Here is a 26,425-nt window from a genome sequence, read left to right as displayed (position 1 = left end):
TCTAACTGAGGAAAAAGATAGGACACCCTCACATGTATTCCCTCTTAAATTGGCTCAGATCTCACACAGGTATATCACACCAGGTGCACATAATTAGTAGATCGTTACTCTGCATGTTGAATGAGGCTTGCCCTATTTAAACCTCAGACATTTAGTTTGGTGTGCTCCTGACTGTTGAAGTGAGAGTGAGCACCATGGTGAGAGCAAAAGAGCTGTCAGAGGACTTCAGAAAAAAGATTGTAGCAGCCTATGAGTCTGGGAAGGGATTTAAAAAGATCTCAAAAGATTTTGAAATCAGCCATTCCACTGTCCGGAAGATAGTCTACAAGTGGAGGGCTTTCAAAACAACTGCCAACAAGCCCAGGACTGGTCGCCCCAGCAAGTTCACCCCAAGAGCAGACCGCAAGATGCTAAAAGAGGTCTCCAAAAACCCTAAAGTGTCATCTCGAGAACTACAGCAGGCTCTGGCTACTGTTGATGTAGAAGTACATGCCTCTACAATCAGAAAGAGACTGTACAAGTTTAACTTGCATGGGAGGTGTGCAAGGAGGAAACCTTTGCTTTCCAAGAGAAACATCGAGGCCAGACTGACATTTGCCAGAGATAAAGTTGACAAAGACCAGGACTTCTGGAATAATGTTCTTTGGACAGATGAGTCCAAAATTGAATTATTTGGACACAACAGCAGAGGACATGTTTGGCGTAAACCAAACACAGCATTCCAAGAAAAGAACCTCATACCAACTGTGAAGCATGGAGGTGGAAGTGTCATGGTTTGGGGCTGCTTTGCTGCAGCAGGACCTGGTCAGCTCACCATCATAGAATCCACGATGAATTCTACTGTGTATCAGAAGGTGCTTGAAGAACATGTGAGACCATCAGTTAGAAAATTAAAGCTGAAGCGGAACTGGACCATGCAACATGACAATGACCCAAAACATACTAGTAAATCAACCAAAGATTGGCTGAAAAAGAAGAAATGGAGAGTCCTGGAATGGCCAAGTCAAAGTCCAGATTTGAATCCCATTGAGATGCTGTGGGGTGACTTGAAAAGGGCTGTACGTGCAAGAAACCCCTCAAACATCTCACAGCTGAAAAAGTTCTGCATTGAGGAGTGGGGTAAAATTTCCTCAGACCGATGTCGAAGACTGGTAGATGGCTACAAGAACCGTCTCACTGCAGTTATTTCAGCCAAAGGAGGTAACACTCGCTATTAGGGGCAAGGGTGTCCTATCTTTTTCCTCAGTTAGAATAGGCATTTTTGTAGAATGACATTTACAGAAGATCTTGAAAAGACTTTTCTTCAGTTTTCTTTGTTTAGTCGGATTACTTTAATCTCTCTGTATTGTTGAAACGGAGATGAAATAACCTTTTATTAAAAATGTTACAAAAAACCACATGCTTTCAAAGGGTGTCCTAATTTTTTCACATGACTGTATGTATGTATCACTGAGGAACGCAGTGGGAGGATGGCTGAGACATCCCTGCCTGGGATACTCTGTAAAAAAAAAGAAAAGAAAAGTCACGCAAAAGTGCGCACGATATAGAAAAATGGAGAGAAGTGCGCCATAACCCAGGAAGAGGGAACCATGGATTTGCACTGAATGTTTTGCATATAGCTGATCAAAACTAAAGAGATATAGCTGGCTCAAAAGCCGGCATTCCGATATATGTCATCTTTTCACGAAGGTAGAAAAGAAGATTAAGAGGTAGAGAGGGAAGCCTGGAAAGAACAGAACAGAGGGCGACAACCTGTGGGAGAGAGGGAGGCCTGCGTCAAAAGGGGGAGTTGAATATGTGCAAAACTAGAAACCATAAATCAACAGGAAAAGGTCCCGTAAGAGCAGAAGGACCATGTGTATAACCATCTGGAAGGAGGACTATAGGCTAGAAGCTGGTTAGGGAAAGAACCAGACCCTCACGAAGACTACAGCCTGACGAGGGGCGGAGGCGACATGGAGCGCCACGCATTGGGAGGCATGCAGGCAGCATACCGCTTTCTTCTCCGCGGCTTCTTCCCTGGCTATTGGCAAGCAAAGGGACACACAGTGTGACTGTTCCCTCGTCTCAGGGTGGGGGGGGTGGGGGGGGACAAGGAAGCCCAACGTTCTCCATTCTCCAATCCTAGAAGAAGGCATTAGCCCCAGGGGATAGGGAGGATGGTGGATCCCTGTCGGCTACACTGAACACAACGTGGTCCTCAATACAATTAAAATTTATGTAATAGTAAGAGGAAAATATATATTAAAAATAGCGGCATTTCTTTAATTCGTACAAAATGTATTTATTTTACATTAACAGATGGGAAAGAGGCAAGAAAATTATGTCTTCACAGTAATAAACCCAGTGATGTTCTCACAGTCATCTGTCTCCCATCTTGTATACCCGACCTGCGGCCCTCCAACTGTTGCAAAACTACAACTCCCAGCATGCCCAGACAGCCTACAACTATCAGCCTACAGCAGGGCATGGTTGTAGTTGTAGTTTTACAACAGCTGGAGGACCGCAAATGGAGCATCCCTGCGTGTAGTTCATCTGGTTATTGAGCAATAAAGCAAAATTCATCCAGCAGAGTATTCTTCCCCCCGTGCAGGAACACTGGAGCTATGTATTGTGTGGCTTCTGGTGACATACGTGGTTCTGCAAATACAGCCATAGACCCAATGCCAATATAACATCCTCTCCATTTCAGTACAGCGGGTCACTGGTTGGGAGCTAACTGGAGGTTATTCTGTAATTTATCCATGAGCAGCAGTCCACTCATGGCAAGACGATGACAATCTTCATCAGCGTCGGTCTCAATCACATCTAGGAAGAAAACATTAGTTTCAGTCTATTCTCTGTCCAGTGCTATAGATTCTATGATGTACCCTTAGGATAGGTCATCAATATCAGATCGGTGGGGATCCAACATCTGGCATCCCAGGCTGATCAGCTGATAGAAGGTGAATCAGCTTCAGCTGAATGGGACTGAGCTTGCAGTACATTTTCTGACCACTACACAGTGTATGGAGCTATGCTAACTCTGGTGCACCGCAGCGCCTTCTATCAGCTGATTGATGGCAGTGCCAGGAGTCGCACACCCCACCGATTTGATATTGATGTCTTAAGGATAGGTCATCAATATCTAGAACCCAGACAAACTTGGGAAAGCACTTTAAATAATAAAATTCTATCTGCCAGCAGCGGCCACTAGGGGGAGCTTGCTGCATACTGATTTACACACTTTGCATTGAACTCTACAATAAATCCATATCCACAGAATCTACTAACCATAGGGATTGGAGCTCTATATAAAAAAAAGTGACGAATGAAACCCACAAAGATGTAAAAAGTGTTTTAGATGGAAATATAGCTAACTTGGAATTGTTGCTGTTGGTCAATGTAAATATCATTGGTACGGTGCCGATACAATAGGAATGTGAGGTAGTAGAGTACCTATCGTAACTATGTCCTGCTCTTGGAGGGTTTGGGAGGGGGGTGAGTTTATAGGGATATTTGTTGGTGGGTGGTTACGGGATTATAAGAGTCCTATCTGAGCCTGGAAATTATTACTTGTAATGTCTGTTACAGTCATGTGATATGCATTGTATACACCATGTATGAATAATATTGTACATGCCTATTATCTGTAACCAATGACTTTTTGATGCTTGGATAGTCGATTGAAAAGAAAATTGATAATAATAAAAAAGTGTTTTAGATGTGAAAGCAGCGCCCTTCTTCTTTACAGTCATGCATGGCAGTTGCTGCTTTGTGTGCAGACCATTCAATATTACTTCTACATGCAGGGGACCTGTACGTGCACAGAATTCATACAACATTTAAAAGGAGGCAATAACACAGGATGCACTGGCTTGGTTTTACACCGCTTCCCATGGACCTCACCTGTCAGCCAGCATTTCATTTCCAGCACCTCTTCGGACATGTCAGCCATGAGTAGCGCCCAGGGAACACTTAGCAGGATGGTGATAGCGCAAAACAGGAGACCCTGTCTCACAAACCTATAGACAAAATATACTATAAAGTCAATACCCACATATGGCTGGTAGTATGGATAAGTGACGCGAGACACATCATATACTTCATATGCATGGTTAGGTTATATGGATGTCATAGAGCAGGGGTCTTCTCGGGAGCTGCCTTCTATATGCCAGAGTACAAAGCGACTCTCACTCTAGAAGACTCAGGTAGTCCATGTATTATATGGTTGGCCATTCATCTTGTCGGGATAATTATAGGCCCGAAATGAATCAAACATGAATTTCCAATGTTAAATAGTGTGGCATCTGCCATTTTGTGATATGTCCACCATTTTGTGTGAGCTTATGGAAAGGACACACGTTCCTAAAGTGTATTCTTATATTTTTCTCTATAATTATACCAGTTCGAGGGAGCACTTGCTTCCCTACAGAATTAGGTTTAAAGACAAGACATTTATCCATATATCCTAGTTATTGTGGATCTGATTATATACCTGTATATGTATCTAAAAAAGGCCATATTCTCATTTATTCAAAGATGGCAGAAAGAGGTTCATGAAAGTTCAGTATGTATAAGGTTCATATTGAATACAGAGAGCATTGTTCATTAAAAGTGATTACCACAGATGTAGGTTTATCTGAAGGGAGTGATCTTTCCTCATTACAGGGCTATGAGGGAGGTAGCGCTGTTTCATGAGACACATCTGGTGTGTAAGTTTATTCATATAATCGAAAGTATAACGTTTGTATACATATAGTGGATTTATTTAGTCTTAGCATAAACGAATTGATAAATCATATATATAATATTCTATATTGGCACGTTATAACAAGGTATTGATATATTACACACACACTTATATATATATATATATACACACACACACATACACACACATACACACACACACATATACATATACACACACACACACACACACACACACACACACTTGATGCCATGTGTATCCCAATAAAAGAAAATGTATTCTTAGGATATATGGAAAGCATTTACTCAAAAGGGACTGATATTATTCTAACCTAATGAATTAGTCGTTTGGACAGTTAGAATATACTAACCCACAGTGCTAGTGTAAGGCCCATTGTATTTCTTATCAAACCCATAAATTCAAGAGTCTGGGAAACTCATGATGGTCCCACTAAGTCTGGGAAAATAGTTTCAGGGTGTCAAAGAAGTATCCCTTCTCATTGATATACATTGCAAAGGTCAAAAGGTATAATGTGTAGCATAATTCTGATGTTAATATGTTGCACAACAGTGCCATCTGAAGACAGGAGGATATCATGACACCATTCACAACAATATTGCATTCTGGGTAAATATGATCTCATAGGATCATTACCATATGAGCACACCCATCCAATGTGATTTTTTTGGATGAGAGAAAGAAAGAAAAAGGAGAAAGAAAAAGGGAAAACAAAAAGGGAAAACAAAAAAGGAAAAGGAAGAAAGAAAGAAAGAAAGAAAGAAAGAAAGAAAGAAAGAAAGAAAGAAAGAACGAAAGAACGAAAGAAAGCCATGGCAAGACATGCAATGATGGACCACCCAGCTTTCCTAGGAGCAGAAGTGAGATTCCTACTAGGACTTGGTAAGAGACACAAAGAATGATAGTTCTTTTTATTAAGACTAATTGGATTATGTGGGTGAAGTTATACCATCTAGATTGGCGAATAAATAAATAAATTGATAATCTCCATATTGAGATGTAGTCTTAGGATATTGTAAAACTTCATTCTACCTGCAGAAGAATCAAGACTCATAATTTATCAGAGCATTAAATGATTGCCTATATATATTGATAGTAATATTCTTCGCCAAGCTAAGTGATGGATTCCCACAGGAAAGACTTGTTCCAAGTTCTTCCCATTTAAGATATAATAATAGCTTTAATCACAAGATCCCTGTTATTTGTCTTAATGGTCTTACCAAAGTCATATTTGTGAAAATATACCAGGATGGGGCGGAAGGATACAGTTATCTCTTCTAAGTTATATCCTTGATTGGATTTGCCCATCTTGAAGTCATGTGATGTGTAGTTGGTTAGAGGGGGGTGAAATGTATTTAGCATTCCATATTGATGTCTAGGAGTAGACATGCCCGTCCTGATATCATGAGGTTTCCTCTGAACAGGAGTGATGTATATAAATTTCCTACTTTGATATCCTAACCTAATAATAGCTTTGTTATAATGTGACAAGTTATTTCCACTCACATGTATTGTTAAGCTTGTAATGCTTTATATCAACGCTGAATATATTATTTGCATTTATCACAATGTTTATTTACTTATTTATGTTTATAACCTTGTAATCAATAAATCTGCATATTTTTATAATACCTACGTATTATTGTATAATGCAGAACTACATGTTTTATCATTAACGTCATCTCACGTCAAAAGAACTTATTTATCTGAGGAAATAGTCGGACTCAGATGTGAATTGTATCGATTAGGTTGTCCACAATTCACCAGGTCATGATTATAAGAATTTATGACAAATTTTATACATTTGATTTTTTCATGGTTAATTATTTTTATGAACATAATTAATAATTCTTAATTTAATTATTACTGCCCCGACAATCTTAAGGTGGTTGGTCCATCTCACTAGGATATGCCACCAATGTCAGATAGGTGGGACCCGCATCCATCTCTAGATCGGGGCTTCCAAACTGAACGAGGGCAAACCGAGCAAGCGCGGCTACCCTCCATTCACTTCTACAAGAGTGGCAAAATATCAGAGAGAGCTAGCTCGGCTCTTTTTGGAACTCCCATAGAAGTGAATAGTGAGCATGCCACACATGCACGGTGCACTCTTCTTCGCTTTGAAGGCCCTGTTCTAGAGGTGGGACCTGACATTGGTGGCATATCCTTACGAAATGCCACCAATTTGAGAGCTGGGCCAACCGCTTTAAATGGTTGGCATATAATGCTACATTTCTTCTGCAAAGGTCAACATATCAGCTGACCTACACCCAACCATCCTCACTGTATGATTACTTATCACACAGAAATAATTTTATGGTGACTTATACTCACGGATCAGTGTGAAAGCGAAGGACCCAGACAAACTCCAGCAATGCCTTCCCCATCTGAGAAGCAATCTAGGAGAGAAGACGAGCAGAGTCATCCATCCATATGTATCTACTATCTAGCCATCTATCCTATGCACCAAGTTTAGATTGTGTGCTCGATTAGATTATATCACTATTTAATCACTTTTTATTCATCCGTCTCACTTTTTTCAGGGTTTTCTGAGATATTTTTACTGATGACCTATCCTCTGGATAGCTAATCGTCAGGGGTCCCAGGTGTCAGATACTGATAACCTGTTTGACGAGGCATTGGCATTTAGCGCCATGGCCTTCTCTCTGCTCACCAAGCACAGCGCCGTCCCATTCACTTCAATGGGGCTGAGCTACGCCTAGGCCATGTGACCGATGAATGTGAGATCAGATGGCCTAGGCTAAGCAACAAGAAGGCCGCGGCGCTACTGCCAGCACCGTCACAAACAGCTGATCGGCGGGGGTCCCGAGTGTCGGACCCCCACCGATCAGATACTGATGACCTATCCAGAGAATAGGTCATCACAAAAAATCTCTCGGAAAACCTCTAACAGTCTAAAGCGAGCAATATATTTAACATATCGGACGCAGGCGGACAACTGAATCTAATTAACACTCTAATCAATCTCCCCCCCCCGTAACTTCCACACATACATATACATTTGTACACTACCATAGAATTTAAAGCCAGGTGCATCAGGATGCCCAGCGTGTGAACTAGTCTTCCAAGGATCAGGCGATCTTCCCCCAGGAGGTCAAATGTCATGACAGGCCTGGATATATTAAAACCAAAAAAAGATTCCACATGTAGTACACTAACCACCCAGAATATACACAAATACTGTAATTGCTAACTATAATGGTTGTGGTAGGGGGGACATGAAACGCCACAGACATAAATTATAACTGCAAATACAATAATTATATCAATATAATAGTTTAAAGAGGACCTGTCTCCTCTCCTGATATGTATGTTTTAGTTACTACTTGCATTCCCCATGTAATAATTCAGGAACATCTATGACGCTACTTTGTGTCATTCCTTTATTATTTCTTCTAGAAGTTGTAAATGAATTGCCAGCAGTTTGCAGAGAAGGTCCAGCATGGTTTTACTAGCGGGGGTGTCCCTGCAGAGTCTGACAGTATCCAATCAGCCACTCAACTGGACTTTTATTGCAAACTGCTACCAATTCATTCCTAACTTCTAGCAGGAATAATAGAGGAACGGCACAACAAAGAGTTATAAGAATGAATGCTCCAGAATTGTTATTACATGGGGAATGCAAGTAGTTACTAAAACAGACATGTCCGGAGAGGGGACAGGTCCTCTTTAAGTCCAGGTAATCACCACCTTGGTAATGGTGGTGGAACAGTTACAATAGCAACCAGATTTCAGAGGTTCTAAAATAAATGAAGCAATCCGATTGGCTCTTAGGGTAACAGCACCACTTTTACATTTTCCCACTTTCGATAACCCTCCATTGAGCCTTCACTTGGCCAAATTAAATGAATAAAAAACGTTTTTTACCGTCGGGAGGGAAGAAATGAGAAATGTATGAATGTAACTTACCTGTCATAGTTCTGTATAAGTGGGAAAAAGAAGTGTCCTGCAACTGCATGAAATCTGTTTGGTGTGGAAGCTGGGGTGGCACTTGTATGTCCCTATAATGAGAAAGAACAAAACACTGCAATTCCCATCACTCAGTTATACTGTTTGCCTGCAGTCACCACTAGGGGGAGCTCACTGCATACAGATTTTTACAACTCCCACTGAGCTTAACACTTGCTGAAGGATATTTCCAACATAAAGACAAAAGATTCGTAAGTCAGAAAGGCTTGCAGTAATCCTGGTCAGAACATGTGACGACAGGGAATGGTTTAGGATTTGTTTAGAGCTCTGACGTCTACGCATCATGTTTATGCTGTTTTTACATTCCGGCAGATACCTTGGCAAAGCGCCTAGTTTTGTTTGCAATCCTCTCCTCTACAATTTTCCTCCAGTCAATGGGTGCATCATCCTTTATGTTCCCATGTGTGCTACTAGGAGAGTGGAAATCACGCGTCGCCGTCTCAGGGGCCTCTTCTTTTTTTGGATTCACAGACTCTGAAAGCTCCTTCGCTGCAGCTGCTAAAACCTGACGGAGACGGAGAAGAATTGCTGTATAAATTCCTTTTACATGACAAAATATTTGTACTTTACGGATGACAGTTATAGCAGTGATCTCCAAGACCTCTGCCCTTTAGTTTCTCGACATCAGCGCCAGCCGAGCAAAATCTTGCGCTGGTGCAAAAGACTTCCATTCACTGCCGCAATATGGAGATGTGCAGCGAGCGGAGGTGTATACACCTCGGCTTTAAGCGCTCACTGTGTATGCCCGTATAGCGGCAATGCATGGAAGTCTTCTGCGCGAGATTTCGCAGGTCTAGCGAAGGGGTGGTGTGGGAGAGGCAGAGGGGAGGTCTCGGAGAACAAGATGGGCGTGGGAGCGGAGAGATGACTTCTGACTCCCCTCAGGCAGAACAACGTCCTGATGACTCCATGAGGTACCTGGTCATGACATTAGAGTCATTTTGAAAGTTACTTTTGATTGGAGGATATTTACTTAGCTCTATATGTCAATCCTGAAGACATGTTCCCGTACACTGCAGAATTATTCTGCAGCAAAGGGATAACATTTGCTAAAATGTCATCCACTTTACTGACTCCGTGGCAGGAAATCTGCAGTACATGCATCCCACGTGAATATACACTTTGGGCTGTGTCCACACATTGTGTAAATGCTGGGCATTTTCCACCACGGAATTAGATTATGGGGAAAGTCAACAGCATTTTACATTACTAGCAATGTAGATGAGATTTCATGCTGTGAAAAAAATAAAATATATATATGCAGCGTAGATCGAACTGTGCGGCAAATTTTAAATACACAACATGTCAATTTATACTACGGATTTCCATCACAGATTTGACCCTGTGTAAAGCATCGGGGGAAATCTGCAGAAAATTTCCCTCTGAAATTGCGTCAAACTCTGCAGCAGAACTTCCGCTCCCTGTGGCTGTACACATAAAGTAACACACACATACGTCTAATATATCCATTCGCTGTCGCAGGCTGTAGTTTAAGGTGTAGAATTCTCCGGTAATATACTGAGTCACCTGTAAAAGAAAAAAAAAAAGTGAATTTTTAGTTAAGCCATCCACACACATTACACAGACAGTGGAAGTCATGCGGCTGATGAGTTGTACATCGGCTGTTATGAACCATCCCCCATTACAGTCATACGCGTGCTCTCGTTGTAAGGCAATTATCTACTGTGCAATCAAAATGAGCAACTGTACAAATTCAGTCCAAGAACAGGTTAAAAAAAATAAAATAAAAAAAAAAATCGAATTGACTGACTGTTGGGGGGAGTCATCTCCCTGCACCTGATTTCTGGTGTAAAAAAAAAAAGTTGAAAAAAACATGTGTTTGCAACTTTTGGATGCCATTTCGACAAAATATCACCAAGTGGCGTTATTACACAACCCTCACCACTTTTCTGAAAGGGGGCGTGACCAGTGGCTGTGATCTGTTGTAGATTTCTGTTTAGGCGCACGGACTGCCAGAGGGTACATTTGATATACGATGAGGCTCGCGCCTCCTCATAAATTGGGGGCATCCACTGACATATTTTTGCGCCGGACTTTCAGGAGAATCTGTTGGGTGCAAGATTTCCGGGCCAACATCACTAGACGAGCGGTGTGTAGTTGGCTTTACCATTGGGGCTTCTTTACATGCAGCAGATTTTGTTGCAGAAATTTCTGCGCCCTGAAAATCAGTCCCCTTTATATGAATAGGGTTGTTTTGGCCGCAAGCACATGGATTGCCCTATTCAGATGATTGGAACAGATTTAAAGTTGCAAAAGAAAACTGCCGGGTGTGAAGGCACCCTTAGAGACGCCTCTCAGTCCCCGATGTCACAGTCACATATTCTCCCACTTTTAACTTGTGGTTTCAGAACTTCCCACCAGTTATTAGTGGATAAGTAAATCAGTGCGGGCACTTACGGGTACAGGATCAATAACAGTGACAGAAACCATGGCTGCATATCTCAGCTGAGTGAAATTCTCCACGCCGTTGCAGTCATCAAGGTGCAAGAGGATTTTGACGAGCTCTGTGCTGACCTACAGGAGAAGACGGCAAGGGAATCTTTACTATTTGCTATATAACATTCTGTATATCAAACCCATAGTTTCTTATCTTCCAGCAGAGACACCGTAAGTACGGTCTCCATTTTTACCTCTCTGGTGGCCGACGGGTTTGAACGAATCAAGCTGGATAACGAACTCATGGTCACCTCCAATTTTTCCACATCTTTTGACAACAGAACTAAATAAAAAAATTAAAATCACATCCGCTCTTCCAGATTTATATGAAGTTTAATCATGAACAGTTTCTAATATACTTTGCTTTACAATTCCTCACCAGTTTCAAGAGATGTGTTTGCTGTCAGGGAATGGGAACACTCGTTTCCAGGATTAGGCATGTATTGGTTAGCAGCCTGCGAGTCTAAAAGATCAGACTCCTCATTCATATCTTAAACTGGCCATAAACCTTGGATCGATGTCAGCTGAACTGCCTATTTCAGTGGGACTGGATGATCATCATGTGTATTGGGGGCTTCCCAACAACCCTGATGGCAGATGTCGGGGGAGAGAAGGACTAAGAAACAAAAAGGACTGAATTTCAACAAATTGCCCAATCCTTTTGTTCTTAAAAGGGGTCATCCGCTCACCAAGAAAAAAAAAAAAAATTCAGTGTTTCTAGGAGCAGCTTTGCAGCAATAGGACTCTTAAACTTTGCATATGAAGACCGCTCTGTCCCCTGGTCAAATGACAGGTACTATTCAGTGCGTCTTGCAACGCCATAGTGTTTTGACTGCTAATCAACTGGGCAGCCCCGTCTCCTGTGACAGAACAAGCTGAAAGGCTGGTTCCTCCGGGCCGGTTGTATCCATCACCTTCCCATCACAAGCCTGCCTGTATAGATACAGCTGTCCAGTTCTTTCTATCTAAGGGAATGGGGCTTCCCGGAAAGCAGTTTATGCAGATGGAACGCCATGTTATTGCAAGTAGCGCTGAATGATAGCTGACTCCTATGGGTAAGTTAGTTGCAGCTAACTTACCTATAAAAACGGCGAAACTTACTTTTTTGGTGAGCAGACAACGACTTTAAAGGGGTTATCCCATCATAATGATCACTGTTAAATCTGTGATCATTTTTGCAAATATACTTTATTAACAAATTCCCACCGATTAGGATAAAATTCACCCCCACTTACCTTATTGTTGTGACTCGGTCTCCCCTGGTTACAACCACCGCTCTTCTCCAAAATCCCGATGGTCGCGCTTGCCCAGAAGACTCCTTCTTTTCTCCCGGCCGGTCCGCTCGTTGTCCTGAACGCACACGCTGCCGCGCATGCGCGACGGTGACTTCTTCCCGGCCAGAATAGTACAGAGCTGCGTACAAGTCACCGTTGCGCATGCGCGGCGGCGCGTTCAGTCCAGCGCGCGGCACGGCCGGGAGAAGACTTCAATCAAGATGAAGCCAGCCCCCAGCCAGAATCCAGGAAGTGAACGCGCGGTGGCAGCAGGTAAGTTTAAAAACGCAAAGTGGGATAACCCCTTTAAGGGAGGCATGTAGCCGGAGCTTCTTCCCCTGTCTGAACACAGGCATGCGTGTAAAAGAATGTACGACAATAGGATAAATGCAATCCCACCTTCCAAGCAATCCCGGATATATGCTGGAATTTTGCTTTTCTTCAGCTCGGTGTCGGCACTCATGTCATATGGAGTCAGGTCATCATCACTGTTCCAGGGGATTAAGGAGACAATTGTCAGAATTAAAAAAGAAACAAAAACAAGCACAAAACATTAATAGAGGAAAACTATTTGCTCAGATATTCACAAGGACAGGGCCTATTTGATGAAACTGGACAAAAAGCTATATAGGCTCTTTCAATTTCAGCCCACCCTGTAATACCAAGATCACACGGCCATATACCGCCAACATGAAACCACCATATAGTGCCCAGTTAATATGAAGTATCCAAATAATACTGACATAATAGTTCCGTTCCCAAAATATATCACCATACATCCCTTCATAATGGTTGGTAGTAGAAGCTTACTACTGGGGTTCCCCATCCTTTTTATAGTGTGAAAACTCGGGCCTTGGGCAATTGCTGTAAGTATAGTTAACCATTCACTCACCTATCGAGTTCAGAGTCCGACCCAACATCAGCTTTGGGCTCTCCCTCCCGTTCGTTACTGTTGGAAGGCTGAATTCTGGACTGAGAGCTGTGAAAGAAAGAGAAATGACCGCGGGATGATAAGACCTGATTAACCAACGAGATGGACTCCACGTCATCCACTTACCTCTCAGGTGAAGCCGCTACGCTCTCTGCAGGATCCAGCGCAGAAATGGACGGAGGGGTCAGCAGTGACTTCAGGTCTTTGATTTCCTCACCTTCTTGATACTACAGGATGAAGGATTTTATGTTTGTACAGTAAATTGTAGGTCTAGGATACTGCCTCATTGCGATAACTAATGACTATTATCACCCCAATTTCACCATCTCAGGGACACAGATGAGTAAAAGTAGGTGCTTCCTCTTTCATACAACAGATGGCGTCGCCTCGCCTGTAAATACTCTTCATAAAAATACAACTGTGCAACATCATTTCTTAAAACCCTGTGCGTGGTGTTCCTCTGTTATTCCTCCTGGAGCTTGTTAACAGTCTCCAGTAACAACTAGCAGAATAGTGAGTGCAGCTCTGGAGTATAATACAGGATGTAACTCAGGATCAGTACAGGATAAGTAATGTAATGTATGTACACAGTGACTGCACCAGCAGAATAGTGAGTGCAGCTCTGGAGTATAATACAGGATGTAACTCAGGATCAGTAATGTAATGTATTTACACAGTGACTGCACCAGCAGAATAGCGAGTGCAGCTCTGGAGTATAATACAGGACTTAACTCAGGATCAGTACAGGATAAGTAATGGATGTACACAGTGACTGCACCAGCAGAATAGTGAGTGCAGCTCTGGAGTATAACTCAGGATCAATACAGGATAAGTAATGTAACTGAGACTCCATCTTGTTAGGGAATCCATTTTGTCTCTAACTTCATTATATCTACTATGTACTAGATTTATGACCCTTGCATGAGCAGATTCTTAGGAAGTTCTAGGCAAATAGCCAAGAACTCAAGGTTAGTAGATAAGGTATGATTTGTGCTAGAATAGTCAGCTGTATGACCATGAAATTAATATATTGCTTGTACGCTTGCTTCAAAAGCTTGGCGTAAAGCCTTCTTGTTCTGCCTCTATAAAAACCCACCTTACACCCTAATAAACAGGATTCTCCCTTCAGTACACAAAACTTGTGTCTCTTGTGTTTTTCTTCCGAGCAGCTCGACTACTTCTGATTTGGAGCCCCGCTGTATTGCCTGAATAATGGATTTCGCCAACATAATTTATGTACACAGTGACTGCACCAGCAGAATAGTGAGTGCAGCTCTGGAGTATAATACAGTAAGTAACTCAGGATCAGTACAGGATAAGTAATGTATGTGCACAGTGACTGCACCAGCAGAATAGTGAGTACAGCTCTGGAGTATAATACAGGATGAAGCTCAGGATAAGTAATGTATGTACACAGTGACTGCACCAGCAGAATAGTGAGTGCAGCTCTGGAGTATAATACAGGATGTAGCTCAGGATCAGTACAGGATAAGTAATGTAATGTATGTACATAGTGACTGCACCAGAAGAATAGTGAATGAGGCTCTGGAGTAATACAGGATGTAACTCAGTATCAGTACTAGATCAGAAGTTACTGAGCTTTGTATGTAGATTATACCTGTACATATCTGAGAAGTAGGACAATAGCAGAACAGAACTGTAAAACAATAAATATCCTACTTTCCAGAGTGGTAAGAATTAAAGGGGTTGTCTCACTGCAGCAAATGGTATTTCCTATATCCTATAGACAAAGTTAATACAAGGCACTAACTAATGTATTCTGATAATCCATATTGCCTCCTATGCTGACTTAATTTTACCATCACATTATACATTGCTCGTATCCAGGGGTTTCCGACCACCCTGCAATCCAGGAGTGCGCATAGGCCGGTACTTTTTCCTATAGTGTTCAAGCACGGCCACCACTGATGGATTGCAGGGTGGTCGTAACCCCTGGATACGAGCAATGTATAATGTGATGGAAAAAAGAATCAAGCCAGCAAATGAGGCAATATGGACAATCATAATACATTAGTAAGGGCCTGGTATTAAATTTGTCTACATCATAAATGTCATTTGGTGAGTGAGACAATCCCTTTAAGTCTGTCATTTTAAGAATTAAGGGGGTCATTTACTATGCAGAAATATGCCTATATTAGGCGTATTTCTGGTCAGATTGTGGCGCAAAGGTTATTTGCATCGCAATCTGAGACTTTTCCATGCTCACGCTGGGTCTAAAAAAGGGGGCATGACATGCCCTGGGAAGGGGATAGCCCGGTAGGTCCGTCTCAGTCATCATTTTCTATGCCTGTTTTAGGTGTAGAAAATGGTCTAAATGTAAGACAGCAAGGAAGCTGGCTTACATTTAGACTTGCGCTGGATACGCTGAATTTATGCCTGTGCCTTTTCACAACTTTGGCGGATCCACCGTCAGCTATAGGGGTTATTAAGACCGACGTCTAAAACGCTGGTCTTAATAAATGACCCCCTAAGTCTGTCCTTTTACTTCAACCAATCAGCATATCCAAGTAAGAACGTTGTCACATCTCATGGCTTCCATACAGGAACCTTACTTGGAAAGTAAGACTGGGACCTCCAGGTCCCACATAGCGGCTCAGACATTCAGCGACTACCATGCCCAAGCATCTGGCTGGAGAAAGAGAACTGTCCAGATAGTGGCGGGTCCCAGAAGTCAGGGCGAAGAGTATCTCTGCCGATGATGTAGGAGGGGGGGAAAGACAAATTATCAGCGAGACACGAAGAACAATCTTGAGGTGGTATGGGCGGCCATATTTTGCTATATCTTACCTTGCTTACAGCCTTCAATTTCTTCTTTGTTCAAGAGACCCAAGCAAATAAAAATGGAGCTACTCAGGTAAAGGAGCTGGGGATGGGGCGAGTGTTTAACTGCACTGCCAGATGACCACACTTCCAGAAGCTCCTTCAGTACCTGGAGTAAACAGACACTACAGTACACGATATTACAGTACTCCCCTCTCCCCATTCACTTCGGTGAGCAGTCAGTGGGAACAGCCGTTGGATGAAGAAGCGTTAAGCTACAGTCACTAAACGAACATTGCACGGGGCTTTTTAACAGCCAGTGAATAGCGGGCGTCAAAATACAGGACATGTCCTATGTTAGGCTGTTTTCGCGGCCAGACAGTCTAACAGACATTAAAAAAAGCTACACTGACACTTGCATCTTACTAAAGACAGCAAGACCCTAGCAAGAAGACAGTGTGGTGGTGTCACCATGCTGGAAGTGTCAGGTCCTGGTGCCTCCAGTCAGGAGCAAGTGTACCCGCGTGTGCAAGTAGGCGAGGTATGTTTTGTTTTAGATTTTTTAATTTGTTGGCACTAACAGGGGTCCCCCACCACTATGTGCCCATTATAGATACTGGGGGCCATTATAAATAATGGGGGGCATAATATATCCAGGGGGCACTACACAGGGACATTATGTATACTGAGGGGGGCATAATATGTACTAATGACACCGCAGAGGGTGGTATTAAAAAAATGAAATAAAAAAAAAAAAGCCTATGAAATTCACCCATTTTTAATGGCCGTTAAAAACTGGTGGAAAACAACCATTAAAAACAGATAAACGGCCCGAAAATGGATGCACACACCGATGCAAAATGGCCATGAAAAACTGACCATTATTTTTCACGTGAATGTAGACTTTGGGGGATATCTACATAGTGTACGGCCAACTTTAGTCTTTGTCTACTTGTAGGCTTAGAAATCACTTACGTCTATATACCTACCTTAATCAGTAATGGACGGCGACCAATCTCCATAGCCAAATATCCCAGAATGCTCTGCAGTGCCTCTTTCTGGTGAGGAAATAAAACTGCGATCATTTCGTTTCCTACGAGCCATGAATGGGATCCGATTAGAAGGTGATGATTACCTTGTGACCATACTGCAAAAACAGCATCTTCTTAGTCAGCAAGAACTGAGTCTTCTTATTCTTCACAACCAGATCTCCCAGTAACCGGGAAAGAGTCGCAGGCCTGAGAAAGACAAAGACGTAGCTAAGCCCTGCACAGAGCTTTTATACTAAATATTGCACCAACTTGCTTAGATTACAGATAAATTAAAGGGGTTGTCCGGGCTACAGATATTGATGGCCTATGCTCAGGATAGGTCACCAATATCAGAACCGTGAACAATGGACACGGAAAAAAAATACGTTCGTGTACATGAGACCTAAACGGATTAGAGCTGCAGTCCCTTGAACAGTGGGCGGTCAGGATGCTGGAGTGCAAAAAACGATGTCATTTCCTACTTACCCATCTACCATCTGAACAAGACCAGCGACCACCGGTTCCATCCACCTGTCAGGAACAGACTCAATCAGCCTCCAACAGATCCTCTGCCAGATGCAGTCCGACTGGACAAGCGTGGTCAAGCGGGGTACCAGTACAGAGAGAAGCTCCCCTGCAAGTAGATACCAGACATGGTCATCCACCTTAAAGGGATGTTCCCAAACTTCAGGATCCTTTTGATAAGCCAAGTTAGCAGTAAAAGTACTGATTTTGCTGCTGGCTGCTCAATGTCACTACAGCAGCCATCATAGGAAAAATGTAGTTTTACATGCCAGGCAGATATTATCTGGCTGGTCGGGCGTGTAAACCGTGATGGACCTCCTACCCTCCCTTCAATCACCCAATAGGGAATATGGAAAGGGGTTGCCTCATTCCTTTGTACCATAAGGGATCTTTTATTTATTTTTTTGGATTAGAGAATTATTATGGCAAGATCCAGGATACTCACTTTGTCGACCTTGCATACAGACTTTTCCCAGGAGCTGAGACACAAAAGAGATGGAGCAACCTTTCCCATCTAAGATAGAGAAGAGCATTAGTAAAGTATGAGCTGCCCGGGCCCACAGCAGTCAATCGAATATCAACTCTCATTTTTCAGAAATGTTCACATTTATGTTTGGTCACTAGGTCCACACTTACCTCTCAGAGACACAGAAACCATCTGCAGCACACATAGTATTGCGTTCCCCATATGGGGATAATAATTTTGTGGGTAGAAAACAGCTTTATTGTGTTTTTGGAGACAATTAGCCAAGTGGTCGGGTAAGCTGCAGATCCTCATTAGGATGGCTTCATGTAAGACAGGGGTTGGCGTGGCCTCCAGCTGCTGCTGACAAACCTCCCAGATGACCTCGGCCAGAGCGCCGCGCTGCAAGAACTTCTCCAGTACATGAACACATCGATCGAGGCGGATACAGGGTCTGTAATGTAAGAGGAGTGCGGGTTATTGCGCTGCAGCGCGTGTGAGGTGTACGACGGGGGAGACGAGCGCGTCAGCAGTTATTTCATGGACACAACAGAAATCAGTCCCTAAATCGCCATCAATGTGTGATCAGTCAGAGTCCAACTGCCGGGACCCCCTGATCACAAGGAAGGATGGCGGCGACATTTTATTTTATTACATATATGGCAGCATATTCACTACGTTCAACGTAGCGGTTCCTCTGCTACTCCTCATGCAATTCTATAAATAAATAGATAACTAGGCGTCACCATTTCCCCTCCAATCTGTACTACCTGTATCAGACTATCTAGAGACATTCCCTATTGACAAGGGGAAAGTTATTTCCAGGAGGAATTATACAGCAAGGAGCTCTAAAAACAGACATGTCAGGAGAGGCGATTGCTCCTCTTTAAAGGGATTCTGTCACCTCGTTTTCGGTTATAGAGCTGCGGACATGCATGGCTAGATCGCGGCTAGCCAGTCCGCAATATGCCGATCCTATAGGGCTGTGTGGTTTTATTTTGTTTAAAAAATTATTTTAGAGATATTATTTAGCCTTGTAAGGTGCCCAAGGGGCTGTATGAACCTTCCTGGTGCCCAGCCACGCAACTCCCCCCCCCCCCCCCGTGAAGGAGACAGCACCGCCTGCGTCCTCCGAATCTCCTACTTTCGACACAGTAAGATTGCCGTAATCTCGCGATGTGCGAGCTCGTGCATGCACAGTTCCTTCCCTGAGGCTGATGCCAGCACAGGGAAGGAACACTATACCATCACTGCGCATCACGAGATTACGGCAATCTAACTGTGTCGAAAGGAGGAGATTCGGAGGACGCAGGCGGTGCTGGGCTCCTTCACAGGGGGCGTGGCTGGGCACCAGGATGGTTCGTACAGCGCCTGGGTCACCTTACAAGACTAATTTACATATCTTTAAAATAATTTTTTGAACAAAATAAAAGCACACAGCCCTATAGGACCGGTATATTGCGGACATGCTAGCAGCGATCTAGCCGTGCATGTCCGCAGCTCTATAACCTAAAACGAGGTGACAGAATCCCTTTAACTAAAAATGACAGCAATAAAAGGGTTAGGCTACTTTCACACTTGCGTTCAGAACGGATCCGTCTGCATTATATTGTTAAAACATTTCTAAGTGTGAAAGTAGCCTGAACGGATCCGTCCAGACTTTACATTAAAAGTCAATGGGGGACGGATCTGTTTAAAGATTGAGCCATAGTGTGTCATCTTCAAACGGATCCGTCCCCATTGACTTACATTGTAAGTCTGGACGGATCCGCTTGCCTCCGCACGGCCAGGCGGACACCAGAACGCTGACTGATGCATTCTGAGCGGATCCGCGTCCACTCAGAATGCATTAGGGCTGGACGGATGCGTTCGGGGCCGCTTGTGAGCCCCTTCAAACGGAGCTCACAAGCGGACACCCGAACGCTAGTGTGAAAGTAGCCTTACCTGGCCTAAAAGCCAACAACCCCTAACAGTCATAAGCTGTGCCCAATAGGGGAAGAAAAAAAAAAAAGCAACTCTCCTGCCAGATCGGAAGTGGCTCGGTCTAGAAACGTGTATGGCGGTAGTATTTTTGGTATGATCCCTGAACAAAGGGATCTTTCCTTCTTGTCTGTTACGGTCTAAATCTTAAAATTCCCTTTAGGGGTAAGGGAATGAGAAGACATGACTGTTGATGGTGCATGTGCCTTTCTCTTCTGAACAAAACTGCCAGAAGATTCCTTTTATTAAAGAGAAAGACCCGGGTGTTTTCCTTACTCCTGCAATTACAAATCAGCCAGTCACACTGTGACATGTGTTATAACATGGACCTATATGTCACCAAAGGACGGCATCGGGAAGTTATCCAGGAAAGTTAAATAATGATTTTGTCTAGATACAGGAGGGGTCTGTATACAGCTTATACCAGATATTGCCACCTAGCCATTTCCTTGTATATTGTATATTATATGGCATTCAGAAAAATATGTTTAGTGTCCAAAGAGATTAGATAAGCAGGATTTAATTCATCTTACTATATCACGTTAGTGACGTGTCGTTTCAGCACACATGACTGCTGTGGCAGTGATCAACAGTCAAAGGACTGAGCCACTCCCAGTCTGGCGGGGACCAGAGGCTGCCGAGAACTGGCAGTTGCTGCCAATCTGTTCCATACTTTCAGGATTGGCAAAGCTTATACATCCTTATGTCCTACAGGACTCAGTAAAAAGGGGGAGGCTCCTGCTGCAGCCAGTTGTCTCACAGCCAGACAGAGGAGGGGGACATGGCTGAACTCCTGAGACACAGAAAGAGCAAGTTAGGCTACTTTCACACTAGTGTTTTGGCTTTCCGTTTGCGAAATCTGTTCAGGGCTCTCACAAGCGGTCCAAAACGTATCAGTTGCATTCTGAATGGAAAAGGATCCGCTTAGAATGCAGTAGTTTGCCTCCGATCAGTCACCATTCCGCTCTGGAGGCGGACACCAAAAAGCTGCTTGACGAAGCTAAGCCAAACAGATCCGTCCTGGCACACAATGTAAGTGAATGGGGACGGATCCGTTTTCTCTGACACAATCTGACACAATAGAAAACGTATCCGTCCCCCATTGACTTTCAATGGTGTTTAAGATGAATCCGTCATGGCTATAGAAGACATAATACAACCCGATCCTTTCATGGCGGATGCATGCGGTTGTATTATTGTAACGGAAGCGTTTTTACAGATCCATGACGGATCCGCAAAAAATGCTAGTGTGAAAGTAGCCTTACCCATGTAAATGCCTCATGTACTCACCCCGTCCTCACCAAGCTGTCCATCAGCACTAGGAAAGCCTGGTCTGCTGGACCCTCTAAGAAAAAACTGTCCCACAGATCCAGACGGTCAGACGTCAGAAGGTCAAACCACTGTGGCCCAATTTGAGCCACTAAAAACCTAAGGAAAGGGGTGTAATGTGCTCTGTTGAATTCAGCAATCTCCTGAGCAGACGCCGGGGGGTCTCCTTCTCCGAGGTACCGCCTGGCACTGGACAGCACCTCCACCAGTCTGTCTCCATCGCCGATCTTAGACAATTCAGTGATGATGTCTTGGAGTGCGCAACGCACAGAGAGCAGGTCCTGATCCATTTCTTATGAAGCCCTACAAAATGGAAGACGTCGCAAAGATCTGATTAGTGTTCTGATGACGGACATCAATACTTGCATCTGCACAGAATATCAATGGTTAAACGCTGCACAGTCTGATCCTGCCGCCCGCCGTGCTGAATGCAGGCAATGAAGAAGTAAGGGGCCAATGGAAGGGAGTGTGGCTGCAGGGCCAGACTACAAAGGGTGTGTTTAAAGCTTGTAACCATGAAAACACAAAGGTCTGCATGGGAGCTGTACACACAGTACGGCAAGGATGCCCAACCTGCGGCCCTCCAGCTGTTGCAAAACTACAACTCCCAGCATGCCTGGACAGCCTACAGCAGGGATGCTCAACCTGCAGCCCTCCAGCTGTTTTAAAACTACAACTCCCACCATGCCCTGCGGTAGGCTGTCCGGGAATGATGGGAGTTGTAGTTTTGCAACAGCTGGAGGGCCGCAGGTTGGCCAGTCCTGCAGTAGGGCATTTTAACTTAGTTTTCAAAGAGTTCAATCCTTTGGACAGGTCATCAATATCTGATCGAGGGGGTCGACTCCCAGCACCCGCACAATCCGCTGTTTGAAGAGAGAGCGTTGCGCTCCGGTGAGCACTGTGGCTTCCTCACACCTTACCAAGCACAGCGCCGTCCATTGTATAGTGGCTGTGCTTGGTATTGCAGCTCAGTTCCATTCACTTGAAAGAGACTGAGCTGCACCTAGGCCACGTGACTGACGAACGCGCTGTCACGGGTAGAACGCGGCGGCTGCTGCTCTCAGCGGAGTGACGCTGCCTCTTTAAACAGCTGATCGGTGGACACCGGGTGTCAGACCTCCACCGATGAGATACGGACTTATCCTGAAGATAGGTATTCGATATTACACCTTGCATCACTTTTTATTAGAAGAAATAACATGGGGTTGCAAAAGTATACACATCCTGTAAGCATTGTGCAGTCAGTGACACAGAAGTGTAACATTCACATGCGCACAATGAAATATATATCTTACAGTCAGTTAAAGGGGTTATGCCATGATTAAATAAAAATCTGACATCATGCAGTACATGGAAATCTCCTTCTAACAAAGCTAGAACCAGCCCTGCACCTCACATGGGCCCCGAGATCTCCCCATATTGTTCTGCTAGATTATATTCAGCCTGGCAGCTCAGTGGGTGTGCCCTTTCTGCTGCGGCCGCGGCCTCTCCCTTTAGCTGCCACAGCTTCTAATAGCACATATGGCTGGTGGCAGTTGAAGATTTATTAAACTGAGCATGTGCGACCAGCTCAGTGAGACGGACAAAAAACAAGGAAAAGAACAAACAGCAGGTGGTGCTATACAGATACATTTTATTGAATAGCTCATTGGCTATACTAGATTTTTAATTACATGCAATTACAAAAGTGTTCAGATCCAGGTGCTGGTTTGAAAACTGTAGAATATGTTTCGTGACACGTCCCCTCAACAACTGGCCTTTGTAGGGATTACACTTCTCTATGTAACCCACCGCTGTAGAACTACAAATCCCAGCACTAATGTACAGCATAAAAGACTGACACAGACTCAGGGTGTGATCCCTGAACCTTACACCAAAGCCTTCTTTTATAATGCCCTCCCCAGGCAGATAAATTAGATGTTAATCAAAACTGGCACAGTTCTGACAGGGCTGCCAGTGATGAGCCCGAAACCTGTTCCGGGATTCATTCCGCAAATTACCTCCCCGGTCGTTCCAATGCCAGACACCGCTCTCAGGAGCAGTTTTGTACGACCCTGACGTTTATCCATCACTCACCAAAGCTTAGCTCCTGAGCGCAGCCACCTTGGTCCTCTCACCGGAAGTAGAAAGCAGCCATCTTGGCACACCCAACGCTGGTAATTCTGCAGCGTCGATGAGGTATGAGGCGACAAGTCCTGGTCACGTGACGCCGCCTCGCGTGGTGAGTGATGCTCTAGCACCCTCTAGCGCTCCCTATGTATTACTACAGCAAACAGTACAAACGTGTAGCTTCTGCTTGCATTTCCAGGGACTCTCTGTGGGTTGTAAAACAAACTAGTCCCCAGGGCACATTTTGCAAGACACTTTTAATTAATTAATTATTATTATATATATATTTTTTTTAGATCAAATCCTCAACAGTAGGCCATGGTTACCCCGGCTTAACAATGTGCTAGAAAATTTGCAGCACCTGCTTGTCTTGAATTTACTTGGGAAAACATAGTATAATTATTGTACAGCGTTGCCTGGTTAGCAAATCCACATTAGTCGCTGGGATCCCACGGATAACGAGAAACTCGTTCTGCAGTAGTCGCTTACGAGATCGCTTGCAAAGATCACGAGAAAGGGGAACCTGTACTCTTTGGGGCCTCCTGAATTGAATGGAGCAGCAGGAGGCGTGCACGCTGCCGCCCCATTCTTCTCTACGGCAGTTCCAGAAATAGCCAAGCGTGGTACTCGGCTATCTCCAGAACTCCCATAGGTAATGGAGCAGCAGCAGGGGCGGACTGGGAAATTAAAGTGGCCCTGGGAAAAAAATACAAAATAAAAGTGGCCCCATGTTGTAGGGGGAAAGCAATACCAGTAGGCGGGGTCAGCAACACCATAGCGGAAAAATACCTTCCCTTTAGAACCATATACACAAGATATTACCCCAAAAGCTGTCCCTCTGTGGCCATCAATAGCTGCCATTTTCTGTCCTCCTCCAGATGTCTCTGATTAAGGTATTAGGCCCCTTTGACACGGGCGTCCCGGATTTGCTCCGGATGCGTCGCGTGTGCATTGCGGGAAAACCGTGCGAGTAGGCACGCAATTGCAGTCAGTTTCGACTGCGATTGCGTTTAGATGTTCATTTTTTTCTGCGCGAGTGCAATGCGTTTTGCACGCGCGTGAGAAAAAACTGAATGTGGTACCCGAACCCGGACTTCTTCACTGAAGTTCAGGTTTGGGTTCGGTGTTCTATTCACTTTATTATTTTCCCTTATAACATGGTAATAAAGGAAAACAATAGCATTCTTAAAGGGAATCTGTCATCAGGTTTGAGCATATTAAGGGTCTTTTTCTTTTTTTTCATGTTGTCATTTAGATAAAAAAAAATTGGGGGGTTATGCTAATTAACCTTCAAGGTGCCCAGAGGGGCGTTATTCCTCTCCTCTAGTGCCCAGTAACGCCCCCTGCAGTGCCCAGCCGGCCTTAATTTTAAGCCCAGCACGCCTCCTCATAAATACATTTCCTCCCACAGCCGAGCTGAACGGCGCCGCCCCCTCCGCTACGTCATATAATTTATTCAACATACGAACCTTGCTTCATCCTTTCTTGCACATGAAATCTCGCGCAGCCGCAGTATCGCCAACTGCCTGTCCGATCCTACAGCTCCTGAGGCAACAGCGCTCTGATTACGTCACTGGGCTCGGCGCAGGCCCAGTGACACTATTGAGGCTGTTGCCCTCAGGAGCTGTAGGATCGGACAGGCGCAGGCAGTCGGCGATACTGCGGCTGCGCAAGAAAGGATGAAGCAAGTTATTTTTTATCTAAATGACAACATGAAAAAAAGAATGAAGACCCTTGCTGGAAAGAAGGTCGTTTATTGTACATTGCAATGGTAACAGCTTTAGGCTACTTTCACACTTGCGTTCAGAGCGGATCCGCCCAGACGGATCCGCTCCTATAATGCAGACGATGGGATCTGTTCAGAACGGATCTGTCTGCATTATATTGTAGAAAAAATTCTAAGTGTGAAAGTAGCTTCAGACGGATCCGTCCAGACTTTACATTGAAAGTCCCCTCTGTAGCCATCTAACTTCTATACCAAATATTGCAACCCAGGTCTATCCAAAATGTAATTATGTTTAAAATAATCCTACCATATAAATGGCTGTAATTTCAGGTAGCGCCTATTGAGATCTCTACAGGGAAATATTGGTTGATGGGACCGCTAAGGCACACATTTTTGGGTGCTGCAATCTATTTGTTAAAGGTGGCTCGCCTTAGTGCCTCAGCCAGTGACGGACTAAGCGGGGTCTGTCCTGGCTTTTTCAGCTCGTCAAGCCCGGATAGGAAGTGCAGAGCAGCAGGGACCAGAGCAGATTTGGAACAGCAGCCTAGCCAATCAGATCAACCAAATTACGGTAAGTCTAGTGATAAATGGGGGGGACCGATATTGCAGGCAGAGCCCTAAAATATCCAGCTAATTATATTTATGGTCTATTCTCGTTATGTACAATGAGTGGTTGCCCCCTCTCTAGCAAATAGGAAAGATCAAATAAGACAAGCTTAACAGAAAAACCCCTGCAAGTATAATGTTTTTTATTACCCACTATTACAAGCTGCCGTCTCTGCCATTACTGTGACTTTTAGGACTCATGCACACAGACGGGGTCTAATGACCTGAACTAGAAGAATCATAGGGATCTATGGTGCTGTCATTTCAGGTCTTTAAACCCTTGCCAGGGACGGGATTTGTGGCTGCAATGCAACCCGTATAGTACGGCTGACTACGGAGAGGCCGGTGCGCATGCAAGTCTATGGAAACAGGGCTGACTGCAGAGCTCTGTCTATCACAAGGTGTGGGGTGCAACCACCCGAGGCTCTTCATACTCCTTTTGGGCACATCAAACTGTTATCTGCTCAGAGGAGGTTGCTCTCAGAGCAGCCAAAATAAAAAATAAAAAAGTA

The 26,425-nt window shown here is 44.1% G+C and overlaps 1 protein-coding gene across 2 annotated transcripts; it reads right to left on the bottom strand.

The window, feature by feature from the left end:
• Positions 1-2,265: 2,265 nt before the first annotated feature.
• TELO2 (telomere maintenance 2) lies at positions 2,266-23,614 on the bottom strand. 2 transcript variants are annotated; one of them, XM_044303730.1, is made up of 21 exons: positions 23,549-23,614; positions 21,434-21,775; positions 18,337-18,617; positions 18,146-18,214; positions 17,662-17,809; positions 17,280-17,382; positions 17,134-17,202; positions 16,172-16,313; positions 15,937-16,073; positions 13,490-13,590; positions 13,325-13,411; positions 12,832-12,920; positions 11,353-11,441; positions 11,120-11,236; positions 10,157-10,228; positions 9,018-9,206; positions 8,642-8,733; positions 7,745-7,844; positions 7,046-7,110; positions 3,889-4,004; positions 2,266-2,808 (listed from the first exon to the last, which is right to left on the bottom strand). In XM_044303730.1, exons 2-21 carry the CDS (start codon positions 21,760-21,762, stop codon positions 2,702-2,704), a joined length of 2,502 nt encoding a protein of 833 aa, XP_044159665.1. In that variant the 5' UTR covers positions 21,763-21,775; positions 23,549-23,614; the 3' UTR covers positions 2,266-2,701. The 2 variants fall into 2 exon arrangements, with proteins under 2 accessions (XP_044159665.1, XP_044159664.1); XM_044303729.1 differs by lacking the exon at positions 2,266-2,808 and adding an exon at positions 3,524-3,796.
• Positions 23,615-26,425: the final 2,811 nt, after the last annotated feature.

Source organism: Bufo gargarizans, chromosome 8 (assembly GCF_014858855.1).
Source record: "Bufo gargarizans isolate SCDJY-AF-19 chromosome 8, ASM1485885v1, whole genome shotgun sequence".
Taxonomy (NCBI): Eukaryota; Metazoa; Chordata; class Amphibia; order Anura; family Bufonidae; genus Bufo; species Bufo gargarizans.
Note: the sequence above shows the minus strand (reverse complement) of the source record. Positions and strands in the feature narration are given on the sequence as shown.